The sequence below is a fragment of the Geotrypetes seraphini genome, chromosome 5, assembly GCF_902459505.1.
Source record: "Geotrypetes seraphini chromosome 5, aGeoSer1.1, whole genome shotgun sequence".
Classification (NCBI taxonomy): Eukaryota; Metazoa; Chordata; class Amphibia; order Gymnophiona; family Dermophiidae; genus Geotrypetes; species Geotrypetes seraphini.
This window is the reverse complement of record NC_047088.1, coordinates 69,168,334-69,184,597: the sequence shown is the minus strand read 5'-3', so window position 1 is coordinate 69,184,597 and position 16,264 is coordinate 69,168,334. Positions and strand designations below refer to the sequence as shown.

General features: G+C 44.7%; 1 protein-coding gene across 1 annotated transcript in view; it reads right to left on the bottom strand.

Annotated features, from left to right (window-relative positions):
- BTK (Bruton tyrosine kinase) overlaps positions 1–16,264 on the bottom strand; it is a 103,350-nt gene that overhangs the window by 34,280 nt on the left and 52,806 nt on the right. The window contains exons 6-10 of the mRNA XM_033943900.1: positions 13,148–13,273; positions 8,979–9,046; positions 3,805–3,974; positions 2,872–2,934; positions 55–109 (exon numbers count right to left, since the gene is read on the bottom strand). Of these exons, the coding sequence (XP_033799791.1) occupies positions 55–109; positions 2,872–2,934; positions 3,805–3,974; positions 8,979–9,046; positions 13,148–13,273 (482 nt within the window). The remainder of the gene's footprint in view (positions 1–54; positions 110–2,871; positions 2,935–3,804; positions 3,975–8,978; positions 9,047–13,147; positions 13,274–16,264) is intronic.

Below are 16,264 nucleotides of genomic sequence, written 5' to 3'. Positions count from 1 at the left end.
ATGTTTCTCCTTTTCACAATGGCTTTCAGGCACTGGGGTTCAACTTTCACTCACCTCTTCTTTCAGCAGCTGCTCTGCTTGGCTCCTTGTCATATTTTTTGAGTACCATCTGAAAAAAATGATTCTACTAGTGGTTAGAAAAGACATTATTAAAGGAGCCAATGCCTTTTTATGCTAAGGCATATTTCAGTTGATTATTGTCTTAGAATTTTTCTGACATCAATAATAATAATAATAATAACAGCTTATATACCGCAATACCGTGAAGTTCTATGCGGTTTACAAAGATTAAGCAAAGGTACAAATTGATTGACTTTAAGATTTAAAGCTTGCTTGTATTTCTGAATCGATTGAATTTGTGCTCTATCCCTATTATAACAGGGACAATTAACGATGTTGTTTAGACATGTCTATGTTATTTGTGATAATCGGAGGGAAACAAGATTTTATGTATTTGGTATGGTATGTGGTATAGTTGTATGTGGTGTATATATTTTTAAATAAATAACCAACAAATATTGGTGATAATTTAGCGTTCAGTGTTAACAGACAAAATGCAGAATTCCCCCTAAGGATTGAAAAGTACAGTGCTGAGAGTTTCTTAATCTGAGTATTCTGTTATTTGGATACTCAGTCATGAGAAGGAGGAGAGATGCAGGAGCTGTGCAGCAGGACATCTGCACCACTTTTGTAAAGGCAGAAAATGCACATCAGTATGAAAATGCGGAAGAAATATAGTGGGTTCAGGGCTGCAAAACAGATGTACAGAGCTGCTAAACTACCCAGGTCCAGGAGGGAGACTGACCAGTCCAGATTATGACTATGTTAGTTTTAGTCCCCGATTCTGTCCATTGAAATCAGTGTTGGAGGTCCTTTAATGCATTAGGATGGGGTTGTCTGAAATCCAGGACTGGCCTAAAATCTTCATCCTGAAATTGGTAACGTGGCAGCTCTGTATGTAGCAGTAAGATGGATGGCAGGAGTTTCATAGCACAAATGCAGGAGATATGTGGCAGCATTAAAACAGCAAACGGGATTCAAGAGATGTGCAGCAGTGCCAGGGACTGCTGAGGATTACATGAGGCTGTGAGAGGAAGATACAGGCAGTCCCCGGGTTAAGAACGAGTTACATTTTTAAAGCTGTTCTTGAGTTGGATTTGTATGTAACTCAGAACTTATAGATTTTAAGATTCTTGCTGCTTTTCTCAGCTCCCAGCTGACAAAAGGGCCAACTTCCCTACCAGTGTTTCCTCTAAGGTACAGTATGCACAACCACACACTGTTCTTAATGTGGCCTTGCATCATTCCTGAATCTGCTACAGGAGAAGTGTAGGAGTCTATACCACTGGAAATACTGCTCAGTGAAATCAAATTAAGCCGCAACCGTGTTCTTAAGTATGAGTCATACTTAAGTCGGGCGTCTGTAGCAATATTGTTAACGCATGTGTTTTTGTAGTGTTAAAGGCTATAGAAGATATTACACAGAGGAGTAGCAAAGGCTGTGAGATTTGATAGCAATATTGTAATAAACATGCTTTTGCCATGCTGAAGGCTGTAGAAGTTGTTGCACAGAAGAATACCAGAGGCTGTGATAGATGGATAGTAATATTGTAACTGAAGTGTTTTTGCAGCGTTAAAGGCTATAGAAGTTGCAGTAATAGGCCTGTATCAAAATGATGATGGTCCTGCATTATCTGTTTCATCAGTGTACCAAAGAAAGAAATCCAATTTATAGTAAGAATAGCACAGTCCTCTCTTTTTTTTTCTTCTTGCTTTCTTTTTCATTCAATAGTTCCTGTAATTTATATTTCCATAAAAGTGAAAACACAGAGTGCCACAGTCCCAGAAATCCCTGCTGGAAGCAGCTCAATGCCACTGTAATGTGCTTAGTCCAGAATAAAGGATGACATGGGGACAAATCCCCCTGGGAACTTATTTTCCCATCCCAGCGAGTTCTTTTCCTGTCCTTGCCCCATTCCTGCAAGCTTGGTCCTCATCTGCACAAGCCTCTCAAACACTTTAAAATCATAAGTAGCAACATTCTAGAGCTCAGATTGTGATGTCATAATGCCTCATTCCACCAATGCCTACAAGCCTCAAACCCTTTAAAATCATAAGTAGCAACATTCTAGAGCTCAGATTGTGATGTCATAATGCCTCATTCCACCAATGCCTAAGCTCCGTCCTCATCTGCACAAGCCTTAAACCCTTTAAAATCATAAGTAGCAACATTCTAGAGCTCAGATTGTGATGTCATAATGCCTCATTCCACCAATGCCTAAGCTCCGTCCTCATCTGCACAAGCCTCAAACGCTTTAAAATCTTAAGTATTCGAGGCTTGTGTGGTTAAGACAGAGCTTACAGGAATGGGGCAGAGACAGCGACAAAACTCACAGATACGGGACAGGGAAGTTGAGTTCCTGCAGGGACGGGGAAAAATTTGTCCCCGTGTCATTCTCTAGTCCAGAACTGTCAAAGAGCCACAAGGTGGGGAAGTATTCAACAGAGAGGAGCCTGTAACTTTAACAAGTGCTTTTTTTTAATTTAAAGAAAGGATCTTAAGTTTCATATAGAACTATCAGAGCCTGCTTAGCAGGATGCACATGTCCATATGTACAGTATGTGTGAATTTCAAAAACAGTATCTCAGTCAGGACCACAACACATGCATGCATCCCCCCCCACCCCATCAGAATGTAAGCTTAAGACCATACAGAAATAGGAATAGCATCAACTTAGTAACCTGGCATAATGAATCCTGGCAGAGAGAGGCTCAAAGCAGACAGAAATGTTTATACCACAGCACATTTACTCCAGCAGCAGGCTTTGAGTGTGTGCTAACAGTGCAGACAGTGCTCTCTAGGATACTCACTCATGCATTTCTAGAGGGTCTCTCGTCTCTGTGATGTAGTTACTGGGAATGTAACCCTGTCGCCTGCAGGAGAGAACAGTCACTCACAATAAACACAGTGTACGAGAAATGAAGAGACAATGAATACTGTCAAGCAAAGTTCTTCAGCTCTGCAGCAGTAATCACGCAAAAGAAACAGATCCCGAATGAACTGTTTTTATTCGCTTTAAATCTGCCTCACTGGACATGCACACAACCACCTCAATCCATCTGCCAGCAGCCATTGCTCGTGTTTCAGGCTTCAGCCCTCGTTGCCATATTCTTAAGTTAAGACTGCAGGTTGAAGCCATCACTACCTTCTTTCCGAGTCTGGACTCTAGCAAGTGGCTAGCAGAGACCCAAATCTCTCTCTCTTTTTATTTTTTCCATTTCTAAATTCCCCCCCCCCCACCTGCCCCAGTGTGTATGTCAAATGCTCATCCTCTGTAGAAAACCTACTCTTAACCTCAGTCCTGGTATTCTGAATTTGCTTTCATTCTAATAGTATAAATGATAAATCATTTTTGTTTAATTAAAAAAAATAAAATAAAATAAAGTATGTTTTATTGTAAACTGCATAATATTCAATAAAACCTCTACAAATTAAAAAAAAAAAAGTGCCTTATTTGAAAAAATCCTCCTAACGCATTTTTTTGGGAATGCAAAGAGGTCATATTATAGAAAAAAAAAAAAGATTTTATCATTATCAAGAGTGGTATCAGCTATTTGATTGATGATGGTTGGCTGGAAATAAACTTCTGATTCTAAGTCAAAACATCTGCATATATAAACTTGATTGTGAACAGGGTGGCCTGAATGGAAGGAAGGAAACTCCTTCAGCACAAGTCTATACTAGTATACATAGACATAGTATAGACATAGTATACATTGGTGTACAGAGAAACAGCCTCTTACCCATCTTTGTCCTGTGCCCTCCACCAGGGCAGGTTGCTCTCCTCTAGAATGAGATACTCTTCACCCTTTCTCAGGGGCAAGTCCTTGACATTTAATGGAGTATAATCATAGAGCGCCACTACCTTCTTCAGCTCAATCGGTGCTGGGGGCAAAGGCTTGCTCATCTTTACCTGCTCAACCAAAGAGAAAAGTATATATATACATCCCATTTTAGAGAGAACAGGGGTGATCAACCTTTAGACACACGAGGGCCACATGAATCTCAGCATTTTCCCTAGTGGGCAGCACAGAAATTTAACAAATGCGCCATATACCGTATTTTCACGCATATAACGCGCGCGTTATACGTGTTTTTACCTACCGCGCATACCCCTCGTGCGGTATACGCGTGAGCGCGGTATACAAAAGTTTTTCTACATAGTTCCCACCCCGCCCGACGCCCGATTCACCCCCCCCAGCAGGACCGCTCGCACCCCCACCCCAAATGACCGCTCGAACGCGCTCCCACCCGCACCCGCGATCGGAGCAAGAGGGAGCCCAAGCCCTCTTGCCCGGCCACAATATCGGGCCAGGAGGGAGCCCAAACCCTCCTGGCCACGGCGACCCCCTACCCCCACCCCGCACTACATTACGGGCAGGAGGGATCCCAGGCCCTCCTGCCCTTGACTCAACCCCCCCTCCCTCCAACGCCCGCCCCCCCCAAGAACCTCCGACCGCCCCCCCAGCCGACCCGCGACCCCCCTGGCCGACCCCCACAACACCCCCACCCCCCTTCCCCGTACCTTTGGTAGTTGGCCGGACAGACGGGAGCCAAACCCGCCTGTCCGGCAGGCAGCCAACGACGGAATGAGGCCGGATTGGCCCATCCGTCCCAAAGCTCCGCCTACTGGTGGGGCCTAAGGCGCGTGGGCCAATCAGAATAGGCCCTGGAGCCTTAGGTCCCACCTGGGGGCGCGGCCTGAGGCACATGGGCCCAACCCGACCATGTGCCTCAGGCCGCGCCCCCAGGTGGGACCTAAGGCTCCAGGGCCTATTCTGATTGGCCCACGCGCCTTAGGCCCCACCAGTAGGCGGAGCTTTGGGACGGATGGGCCAATCCGGCCTCATTCCGTCGTTGGCTGCCTGCTGGACAGGCGGGTTTGGCTCCCGTCTGTCCGGCCAACTACCAAAGGTACGGGGAAGGGGGGTGGGGGTGTCGTGGGGGTCGGCCAGGGGGTCGCGGGTCGGCTGGGGGGGCGGTCGGAGGTTCTTGGGGGGGGCGGTCGTTGGAGGGAGGGGGGTTTGCGTCGAGGGCAGGAGGGCCTGGGATCCCTCCTGCCCGTAATGTAGTGCGGGGTGGGGGTAGGGGGTCACCATGGCCAGGAGGGTTTGGGCTCCCTCCTGGCCCGATATTGTCGGGGAGTCGGCCGGGCAAGAGGGCTTGGGCTCCCTCTTGCTCCGATCGCGGGTGCGGGTGGGAGCGCGTGCGAGCGGTCGTTCAGGGTGGGGGTGCGAGCGGTCCTGCTGGGGGAGGTGAATCGGGCGTCGGGCGGGGTGGGAACTATGTAGAAAAACTTTTGTATCTCGTGGGCTCTTATTAGACTCTCTGCTGTGTCTTCCAGAAGGGAGGATATTTAGTGGGCAAGCCATAAGCTTCTAATAAAAGCATTTATGAGGGGGCGGTTGGAGGTTCTTGGAGGGGGGGCGGTCGTTGGAGGGAGGGGGGTTTGCGTCGAGGGCAGGAGGGCCTGGATCCCTCCTGCCCGTAATGTAGTGCGGGGTGGGGGTAGGGGGTCGCCGTGGCCAGGAGGGTTTGGGCTCCCTTCTGGCCCGATATTGTCGGGGAGTCGGCGGTCCTTCGGGGTGGGGGTGCGAGTGGTCCTGCCGGGGGGGGGGCAGGGCAGGGGGGGGTAAACGGAGAGTCAGGACAGCGCACGGAGAGTCGGGGAGGGCGAAAGGAGAGTCGGGGTGGCCAGAGGAGAGTCGGGGCGGGCGAAAGGAGAGTCGGGGTGGCCAGAGGAGAGTCGGGGCGGGCGAAAGGACAATCGGGCAGCATGCGCGTTATACCCGTGAGCGCGGTATACAAAAGTTTTTATACATAATATCGTGGTTTCTGCGCGCTATACCCGTGTGCGCGTTATACACGGGTGCGCGTTATCTGCGTGAAAATACGGTAATTCACTAAACAGAAAGAGAGGAAGAAAAATATTTGTAGCAACGCATACGTGTGAGGTGTGTACCGGTGGTTGGAGCATCCATTTTATAAATACAAACAAGGGGAAAAAAATCAGCTTTAACAACATAGTTTGTGTCAGCCATTATGCAAACTTACATCTATCATAAGTTTTTGAGGCTTGTGCAGATGAGGACAGAGCTTGCAGGGACAGGGTCAGGGACAGAACTTTGTGGGGAAAGATGGGGATGGAGATAAATCCCACGGGAACTGGGGCAAATTTGTCCTGTGTTATTCTCTATTTTGAAGTGTCAAATGTGATCAGGCATCCTCTATCCTGTTCACATTGTATTAATTACCCTTAAAGTCATGAGTAAAATTTTTTTTTTAAATATGGCTGACTTTTATTTAGCATATTCTATAATCTGGGACCTATTTAACTGAGGGAAAAATTGACAAAATATCAACTTGGTTATTGAGTCGGTTGGGTCATCTAATTGTCTTTTGAACCCGTATACTGCATCAGTATTTAAAGCGTTGAAGGCGGAGATAGCACCATCATTGGAGTATATTATTACTCGTTCGTTAAGTTCTGGATATGTACCTGATATGCTGAAATGAGCCGCAACTTGCCTTCTTTTAAAGGGTACTTCTCTAGACATCACCAAAGTAGATAATTTTCACCCAATCTCAAACCTAATGTTTATGGCTAAAGTACTGGAAAGAATTGTTTTGTGACAAATGGAACAATGTACTTTCTCATGAGTGTCTAGACCAGTGATTCCCAACCCTGTCCTGGAAGACTACCAGGCCAATCAGATTTTCAGGATAACCCTAATGAATATGCATAGAGCAGATTTGCATGCCTCTCACTTCCATTATAGCAAATCTCTCTCATGCATATTCATTAGGGCTAGCCTGAAAACCCGATTGGCCTGGTGGTCCTCCAGGACAGAGTTGGGAACCACTGGTCTAGACGATTTCCAGTTTGGATTTTGCAAAGACCGTAATACTGAATTACTTTTGCTATCTCTTTGTGAGAAAATTTAGATGGGCTTTGATAAGGGGAAACGTTACCTAGGGCTTCTTCTACTAAGGTTTATACTAGTGTTTATAGTGCATGCGGGATATTACCGCGCTCTACACGGCTAAAACTAACGCCTGCTCAATGCTGGCATTAAGGTCTAGTGCGCACGGCAATTCAGTGTGCGCTATTCCGCGCGTTAATGCCCTAACGCACCTTAGTAAAAGGAGTCCCTAGTATCCTTGGATGTAGCAGCTGCATTTGATACTGTCAACCATCAAGTACTTTTGGATAGATTGCGTTCTTTTGGGATTTCATAAATGGTTTCAATCGTTTACTTTTTCTCTTATATAAGTTATTCTACCTTCTTACCCCTTTCTCTCTTTTCCCTTTTCTTTCTACTGTATTTTAGTTTCTAGCCTTTCTTGGGCTTTTAAAGATTTTGTAAACCACTATGATGCAAGTTCATGTAAAATAAATAAATAAATAACAAAATATCAACTACTTATTGGCTATTCAATCAGGTCAAGCCAGAAATTATGTCATTCTAAGACCATTAAGTTTTTAGTCAGTAGATTTTTGTGGTTGTTCCAGGATTATGGAATAGCCTTCCAACCGAGCTTACAGCGATATCAATTTGACTTTTTGCTGTACATTGAAAAACTAGATCTTTATATCATTGAAGACAATGCTGAGATGAGTTGTAGTAAGGATTCTCCAGTGGCTGTACATGCTTGTAGTTATTATAGTTTGTGATTTTGTGTGTGTGTGTGTGGGGGGGGGGTTGTATATATGTTGCTGTAACTGTCTGAACTTCTGTTAGTTGTGTACTTCTGTTAGTTGTGTACTCCATTCTGTACATTCTAGAGAATGAAACAGAGGAATATTAAATATTTGAATTAAGAGGAGGGGATCCCATTCCCCAGAATAGTGCTTCAGAGAGTGGAGAAGGACGATGCCAGTGATGTGTGCAGCCTTTTATTTTGATGTTTTGGAACTGACTACTGGATTTGACTTTTCATTTTCTGCACTGAGGTGCACTGAGGTTTACTGAGATTAGAAGCAGACTACATTTAAAGGTTTTATTTTTGAACAATGACAACTAGATGTATTCTGCATTTCTTTTCCTAAGTCTAAAACCCCAAAACTGCCTTGTAGGACTTGTAATCTGTTTTCATTGGTCACCCCCTTAAATGTGATCAATTTCTCCCGGTCACTGAGAAACCTGTCAAGTTCAGGTGTCAGTCATCCCTCTCAAACACATGCTCTGACCCTATTGGTTATTTCCTCAGCCATGGTCTTCTCTGCACCTTCCCTACAGAGCAGAATTTTCCATCTTGGGCTGTTCTGAACTTTGCCCCTTTCTCTCCTCTGGGAAAGCATCCTCTTTTTCACCAAAGTGGCCAACATCCTCTGCAAAGGGACCAATCTCCTTCCTGCATTGAACACTGTATCTATGCAGTCGACAGGTAGCCATCCCTTTTCCACTAAAGCTTTAACATTCACCTCTGCCATAATTCAGAATCCATCTCTCTAGTCACTCAACATACTTCATTCTGGCAGTCTGTCATCCAATTGATCAGCATCCGGCTTCAAGGACTTATCCTGCCTAGACAGAATTCTTTGGTTTTCAACTATCTGCATGTAGTACGCTATCTCTTTCACATATTTGCAATAAACATTTGATAATTAATAAAGTGAATCTTCCTGTGGATGTTGGCTTGGTTTGTCTGTCTGTTTAGATCGGTGGTTCCCAACCCTGTCCTGGAGGACCACCAGCCAGTGGGGTTTTTGGGATAACCCTAATGAATATGCCTGAGAGCGATTTGCATATAATGGAGATGGCAGGCATGCAAATCTGCACCATGCATATTCATTAGGGCTATCCTGAAAACCTGACTGGCTGGTGGTCCTCCGGGACAGGGTTGGGAACCACTGGTTTAGATAATGCACAAATATACACTGTGTGAGCATCACAAAATCTACTCCCTTGAATACCTGGCCATCTGTCGGGGTTGCCGGAAGTGGCTTTTTTGTGTTTCGATGGGATCTTCCAGATCTCAAACCTTCAAAATATTAAACAGAAGAACCCAAATTATTGATTGCAAAACTATAGATCATACCTTTAATTTGTAGATCTAACACTGCCAAAATGGGGTCGGAGTTAGTAAAATACATGTAAAGGTTACAGTGCTTTCCTACAATCCCATGTGTTTAACTTGGTAGTTTTCCATACAAAATAGATGTCTCCTTTCTAGCAGGCTTTTTGATTTCACTTATCCAAGATAATAGAGCAATTAGTTAGAATGAAAAATGTTTGTTTACGTATATTAGAATATTTGATATCCTGCTATTACAAAAAGGTCACAGAGCCTTACAATAAAATATATAACATAATAAAACTAAACTAAAAGAATACCAAATATTGATAGGAAGGAACTAATAAACATTCATTGCAAGTCCAAGCATTCCAATCTATTCAAATACAAGGGCTGCTGAAAAGTTCTCAGACAACCAACAAAGTTGGGGCAATCTACATCAAGGGCTATACATTTAGTCCACCGATTTTCCACTTTTTTCATTCTGCATTTTTCTGTAGCATCAGAGCAAACAGCTGAGCTCTTCCATTCTTTCACTATTATTAATGATATTCCTTCTTTTTATCTATTTATAAGTTTTATTCAGATTTTATTGGAAACCACACAGATATGTCACTGTCCCACAAATTCTATATATGATGTTTTGAGTTGTATGTGCAAATTTGCACATGCACCCAATTTGCATGTGCAACGTAATTGAATCATGAGACAATTAGCGCTGATAATTGGCTTCTTAACAAACAAATTATCAGTGATAATTGGATTTAATTTCAATTTATATGCGTAAATTTAGTTGTGGGATCCACAGAATAAAGGGTTAGATTCACTAACCTGAGTTCCATGTCTGATCCGAGTCCAATCCATGTCCGATTGCATGCAGGCCGACTAATTCACTAAAGGCCTGAATGTAAAAGGGAGCATTCATTGGCACACCCCCAACCGACTGCATGGATCGCTAGAGCCATGACAGGAGAAGCAGCCTCCTGTCACTGCTGTCAGGGCTTCAGCTGGCTTAAAAAATTATTTTTTTAATTGGGCATATATTTTGCATTTTTTACACATGCAAAATATCAGCCCGATTTAAAAAAAAAAAATTAAACTCCCCCTCCCTCTCCTGACAAGTGCCCCGTCCCCCCCTCCCTCCCTGAACCCCCAAAAATGTGTCCCGCCGCCGCTCCAACCCTTTAAAATTATGGCAGGAGGGTTCCCAGTCCCTCCTTCCATCGGTCCCACTCCTGACCTCCCCACCCACCCACCCACCAAGCAAAAAACAAATAGCAGGAGGAATGCCAACTCCCTCCTGCCACCCACCAGATGCCCACTCTCCGTTCCCGGTCCCCTCCCCATACCTTTAACGGAACAGGAGGGGTGCTCAATCCCTCCTGCTCCAATGCTTCCCGTGACAAGTCTGAGGCATTAGGCTCCGCCCTGGTGCATCTTGTGATGCATGGGGCGGGGCTTAAGTCCCTGATTGGCTCAGGTGCCTTGGGAGGGGCCTGAGGCACCTCAGCCAATCAAAGCCTTAGGCCTCACTCTGTGCGTCATATGACTCATTGCGGGAGGCATTGGAGCAGGAGGGATTGAACACCCTTCCTGCTCCGTTATAGGTATGGGGAGGGGGATGGGAAGGGGACTGGGAATGGGAATGGGGAAGGGGCATCTGGTGGATGACATGAGGGAGTTGGCATCCCTCCTGCTGTTTGTTTTTTGGTTAGTGGGTGGGTGGGGAGTCGGGAGGCATTGGAGCAGGAAGGATTGAGCACCCTTCCTGCTTTGTGGGGAAGGGCAGGAGAATCGGGGCAGAGAGCAGGGTTTTTGCCATGTCATACCTAACACACATCATGCGTTGTTATGTGCTGTCATGCTATGCCACGTACTGTTATGCCAATACTTCCACATTTTGCCAAACAGTCTATTCTATACCACACCTAGCATATATTATCATTCACAGGTAGGTATTGTACTCCTATGCCATGCATTGTCATAGTCCTGCCATGTTCCTGCATATATTGTCTGCCATACAATGTACTATCATGCATCCAAATGCCATGCTCTGTTATGTACTGCCTTACCACGCTTCTTATTGTCAAGTACTATAATGTACTGTCAGGCTCTATTAATTACCGCAATGTCATACCATAACAGTCAAATGAGCTCCAAATATAGCCATATACCCCCTAATTTTATAACTGGGACCAGCATTTATGTGCTTCTTGTGCCCTTCATTTTACAGAAAACTAGCAGTTTGTCACGTAAATTACACTTACTTGCAAAGTACTAGCAGGTCACCTAGGTGCTTGCTATAAGGGCTCATAAGAACATAAGAATAGCCTTACTGGGTCAGACCAATGGTCCATCATGCCCAGTAGCCTGTTCTCACGGTGGCCAATCCAGGTCACTAGTACTTGTCCAAAACCCAAGGAGTAGCAATATTCCATGCTACCGATCCAGGGCAAGCAGTGGCTTCCCCCATGTCTTTCTCATAGTAGATGATGACGGCAGATAAAGACCCGAATGGTCCATCCAGTCTGCCCAACCTGATTCAATTTAAATTTTTTTTATTTTTTCTTCTTAGCTATTTCTGGGCAAGAATCCAAAGCTCTACCCAGTACTGTGCTTGGGTTCCAACTGCCGAAATCTCCGTTAAAACCTACTCCATCCCATCTAAGCCCTCCCAGCCATTGAAGTCCTCTCCAGCCCATCCTCCCCCAAACAGCCATATTCAGACACAGACTGTACAAGTCTGCCCAGTACTGGCCTTAGTTCAATATTTAATATTATTTTCTGATTCTAGATCCTCTGTGTTCATCCCACGCTTCTTTGAACTCAGTCACCGTGGAAAAATGCAAGGTCATGCATATAGGGAAAAAGAACCCGTTGTTCAAATACAAATTGGGGGGGGCATTATTGGGAGACAGCAGTCTTGAGAGAGACTTGGGTGTGCTGGTGGATGCATCACTGAAGCCATCTGCACAGTGCGCAGCAGCCTCGAAAAAAGCCAACAGGATGCTGGGCATCATAAAGAGGGGCATAACAACCAGGACGCAGGAAGTCATCATGCCATTGTATCGAGCTATGGTGCATCCACATCTGGAATACTGCGTTCAATATTGGTCGCCGTACCTCAAGAAGGACATGGCAGTGCTTGAGAGAGTCCAAAGGAGAGCAACGAAACTGGTAAGAGGGCTGGAACACTGCCCATACGCCGAGAGGTTGGATAGGCTGGGGCTCTTCTCTCTGGAAAAAAGGAGGCTCAGGGGAGATATGATAGAGACCTTCAAGATCATGAGGGGCATAGAGAGGGTGGATAGGGACAGATTCTTCAGGCTGAAGGGGTCAACAGGCACGAGGGGGCATTCGGAGAAACTGAAGGGAGATAGGTTCAGAACAAATGCAAGGAAGTTTTTCTTCACCCAAAGGGTCGTGGACACTTGGAATGCGCTACCGGAGGAAGTGATCAGGCAGAGTACGGTACAGAGATTCAAACAGGGATTGGACGGATTCCTGAGGGATAGGGGGATCGTGGGATACTGAGAGAGGTGCTGGGATGTAACACAGGTATAGAAAGCAAACCAAGTAATAAGTATAGAAATCCAACCAGGTCGTGCATGTGCAAGACCGAAGGGTTAGGACTTCGATGGGAAGATAAGACTCAATGGGAAACCAAGGTGGCAAGGGGGCCCCTTCTGGTGACTCAGACAGGCCGTGACCTGTTCGGGCCGCCGCGGGAGCAGACTGCTGGGCAAGATGGACCTGTGGTCTGACCCAGCGGAGGCACTGCTTATGTTCTTATGTTATGTTCTTATGTCCATCTTTGCAAAGTAGCACCATTGTGTTTGAACTCTGAGGCCATACAGACTTATCTGATCTGTGAAATTTGCTCCTTTCCTGAGAATGGGTTAACTTTTGGTGTTAGCGGTAGAATAGACAGACATCTCAAGCAAGGTTAAATAACCTGATCTGGTGAACAGCTCTGCTCTTCTGTAGTACAAAGGTGAGATCAATGGGGTAAAAAGATGCAGAAGAAAAGTGAAGTGAAAGAGAGAAGACAGGTTAATAATCTCTTACCTCCAGATGCTCTGGCGAGTTTGCAGCCCATGGCATATTTAGCAGTCTGAGCACAGCAGAGGTACTGGCCATCCATCCAAAAACAAGGGTGATACTTCTGCACCAAGTCATTGTTATATCTGATCACTGCAAGTGTACAATCAAGAACAAGAGATGTGGTAAGGTACAAGAGTGATGGGGGTAACATCATACAGCTTCATAATGAAAGTTGTTCCTGAACTGCTTTAACTGTGTTTTATCATATATGCCTTTCCTCTGTTCATTCAGTTTTCTCTCGCTTAGAGGGACAATGTGAGCCTCCCAAAACCCTACAGTACTGCCATATAGGTGCCACCTGCAGCCATAAGGGCTATTGGGATTGTAGACAGGTGGGTATAGTGGGTTTTGGGGGCTCACGATAACCTACAAGGGAGTTCTGGTGAGATGTTTATGTGGCACCCTTTTTGTAAAGTTCACAGCAGTGCCCTATTAAGGTGCCCCTCTGCTCTGTTAGCATGTCTAGGTGGCCAGTCCATTACAATGCTTGCCCCTCCTACATCCAAAACGTCTTGTTCTGGGTGTTTGGCACTTGGAAGAATTTTAGGTCGGGAATGTGGTATAAAGATAGACAGTGGTGGTCTGGATGATCAAATGCCTGGACGTACAGATAGACAATTTTCGCAAAAAAATATTTTGGACGTACTTTTCGAGAATGGATATTTTCCCGCTGCTAACTTTGGGCGACTAGTGCCCTAGGTCCAAATCGGACTTAGACTTATCTTTTGATTATGGCCCTCAATATAATTACCTTTTCTATCTTTGGACATTTTATTTTTCCAGTTATATTTGTCCCAGCCTCTTTTGTGTTTTCCTCTGGTTTATTTGGTATTATTTAAAATATATAATTTTTATAATACAGTTCATAGAGAACAATAAAGAATAAGGATAAACAAAAGCAGAAAAAAAATACATAAATCAACAGTTTCTTCAAAATAGAATCCTTCTAGCCCACAATTATGGAGGAGTTACTATCAATTACCAATTATTTAGGGGACAGGTTTAGAACAAACGCTAGGAAGTTCTTTTGTCACCTAGAGGGTGGTGGATACATGGAATGTGCTTCCAGAGGCTGTGGTAGACAGGAGCACAGTACAGGGCTTCAAAGAAGGTTTGGATAGGTTCCTAGAGGACAAAGGGATTGAGGGGTATAGATAGGTGTAGAGGTGGGTTATAGGGATAGGAGTAGAGGTAAGTTATAGGAATAGGAATAGAGATAGGTTATAGAGCTAGTCAGGGACCACTGCTCAGGCAATGGGCCTGATGGGCCGCCACGGGAGCGGACCGCTGGGCGAGATGGACCTCTGATCTGCCTCAGCGGAGGCAACTTCTTATTTTCTTACAAAGGAAATATGTAAGCTTATGAAGAACCCTCGAGCTAAACCATCTTTAGTGCCGTTTTTACTTTGACTCCTAGCCAAGATCAGCATTCATTTATTTATTCTCCTTCCTTTCCTTGTTCCCATAAACTTGGGGGTCCTTTTATCAAGCCGCGCTAGCGGGGTTAGCGCGTTGGACATTTCATCATGCGCTAACCCCCGCGGCAGCCTAAAATCCTAACGCTTCGTCAATGGAGGCATTAGGTAGTAGCGCGGCAGACAGTTTAACACGCGGTATTCCGCCCGTTAAACCGCTACCGCGCCTTGATGAAAGGACCCCTTAGAAATTGTTGCAGGTGCATTGGATCTCAAAATATAAATTCTTGTTCCAGCAATTTAATAATGCACTTGCAAGGAAATGTTAAGAAAAAAGTGGCGTCCAGAGCTAACACCCAAGGTTTTAACTGAAGAAATTATTTTCTTTGGTACTGGATTGCTCTGGCAACATCTGGAAACATTAATACTTAGGGCTCCTTTTACTAAGCTGCGGTAGCGTTTATAGCGCGCGCTGAAGATAAGTGCGCGCTAACCCCCTTGCTATGTGGAAAAACTAACACCAGCTCTATGGAGGCGTTAGTGTCTAGCGCGTGCGGCATTGTACTGCGCGCTAAGTGTACATTAAAACCGCTAGCGCAGCTTAGTAAAAGGAGCCCTAAGTCACCACAAAACTTCATAGATTTATTCTTAAAATATACCCCCCATTTCTACTAAACCGCGCTAGGGGTTTTAGCGTGGGGAGCTGTGCTGAATGGCCCGCGCTGCTCCCGACACTCATAGAAATTCAATGAGCGTCGAAAGCAGCGCGGGCCATTCAGCGTGGCTCTCTGCACTAAAAGCGCTAGCGCGGTTTAGTAGAAGAGGGGGATAGTCTCATTAACAAATTTTTATCCAATTCACTTAAGCAGGTGATCAGGAGAGTAGACCTAGTGGGTTTAGTATCATGGGAATCCTCCAGAAAATTTGTGAAGCCAAACTCAGTGGATGCCAACAGGTCAGTCCCCTGATCAGATATTACCTTTATTTTCTGAGGAATATAATAACAATTCAATATATGGAAAGTCTCCGCATTGGTTAATCCTAGTACCTCTTTAAAATATTTTCTAAGCAAAATTTCAGCTGATATTAAATGGGTCAGAGGAAAATTAACAAGGCAGAGGTTTTTTGATCGAGATATATACATACACACACATGTACACGTACATACATACACACACATACATACACACACATACACACACACATACACATAAGTTCCAGCTTTGAATGAATAACACATGAAACTTTAACTGCAGACACACACACACACACACATACACATACACATACACACACACATACACACACATACATACATACATACATACACACATACACACACACATACATACACACATACACATACATACAGACACACATTCACACACATACATACAGACACATACACACACACATACACACACATACATACACACACACATACATACAGACACATACACACACACATACACACACATACACACACACACATACAGACACATACACACACATACACACACATACATACACACACACACACATACACACACACACATACATACACAAGTACACGTACATACATACACACACATACATACACACACACACACATACACACATACATACACAAGTACACGTACATACATACACACACATACATACACAC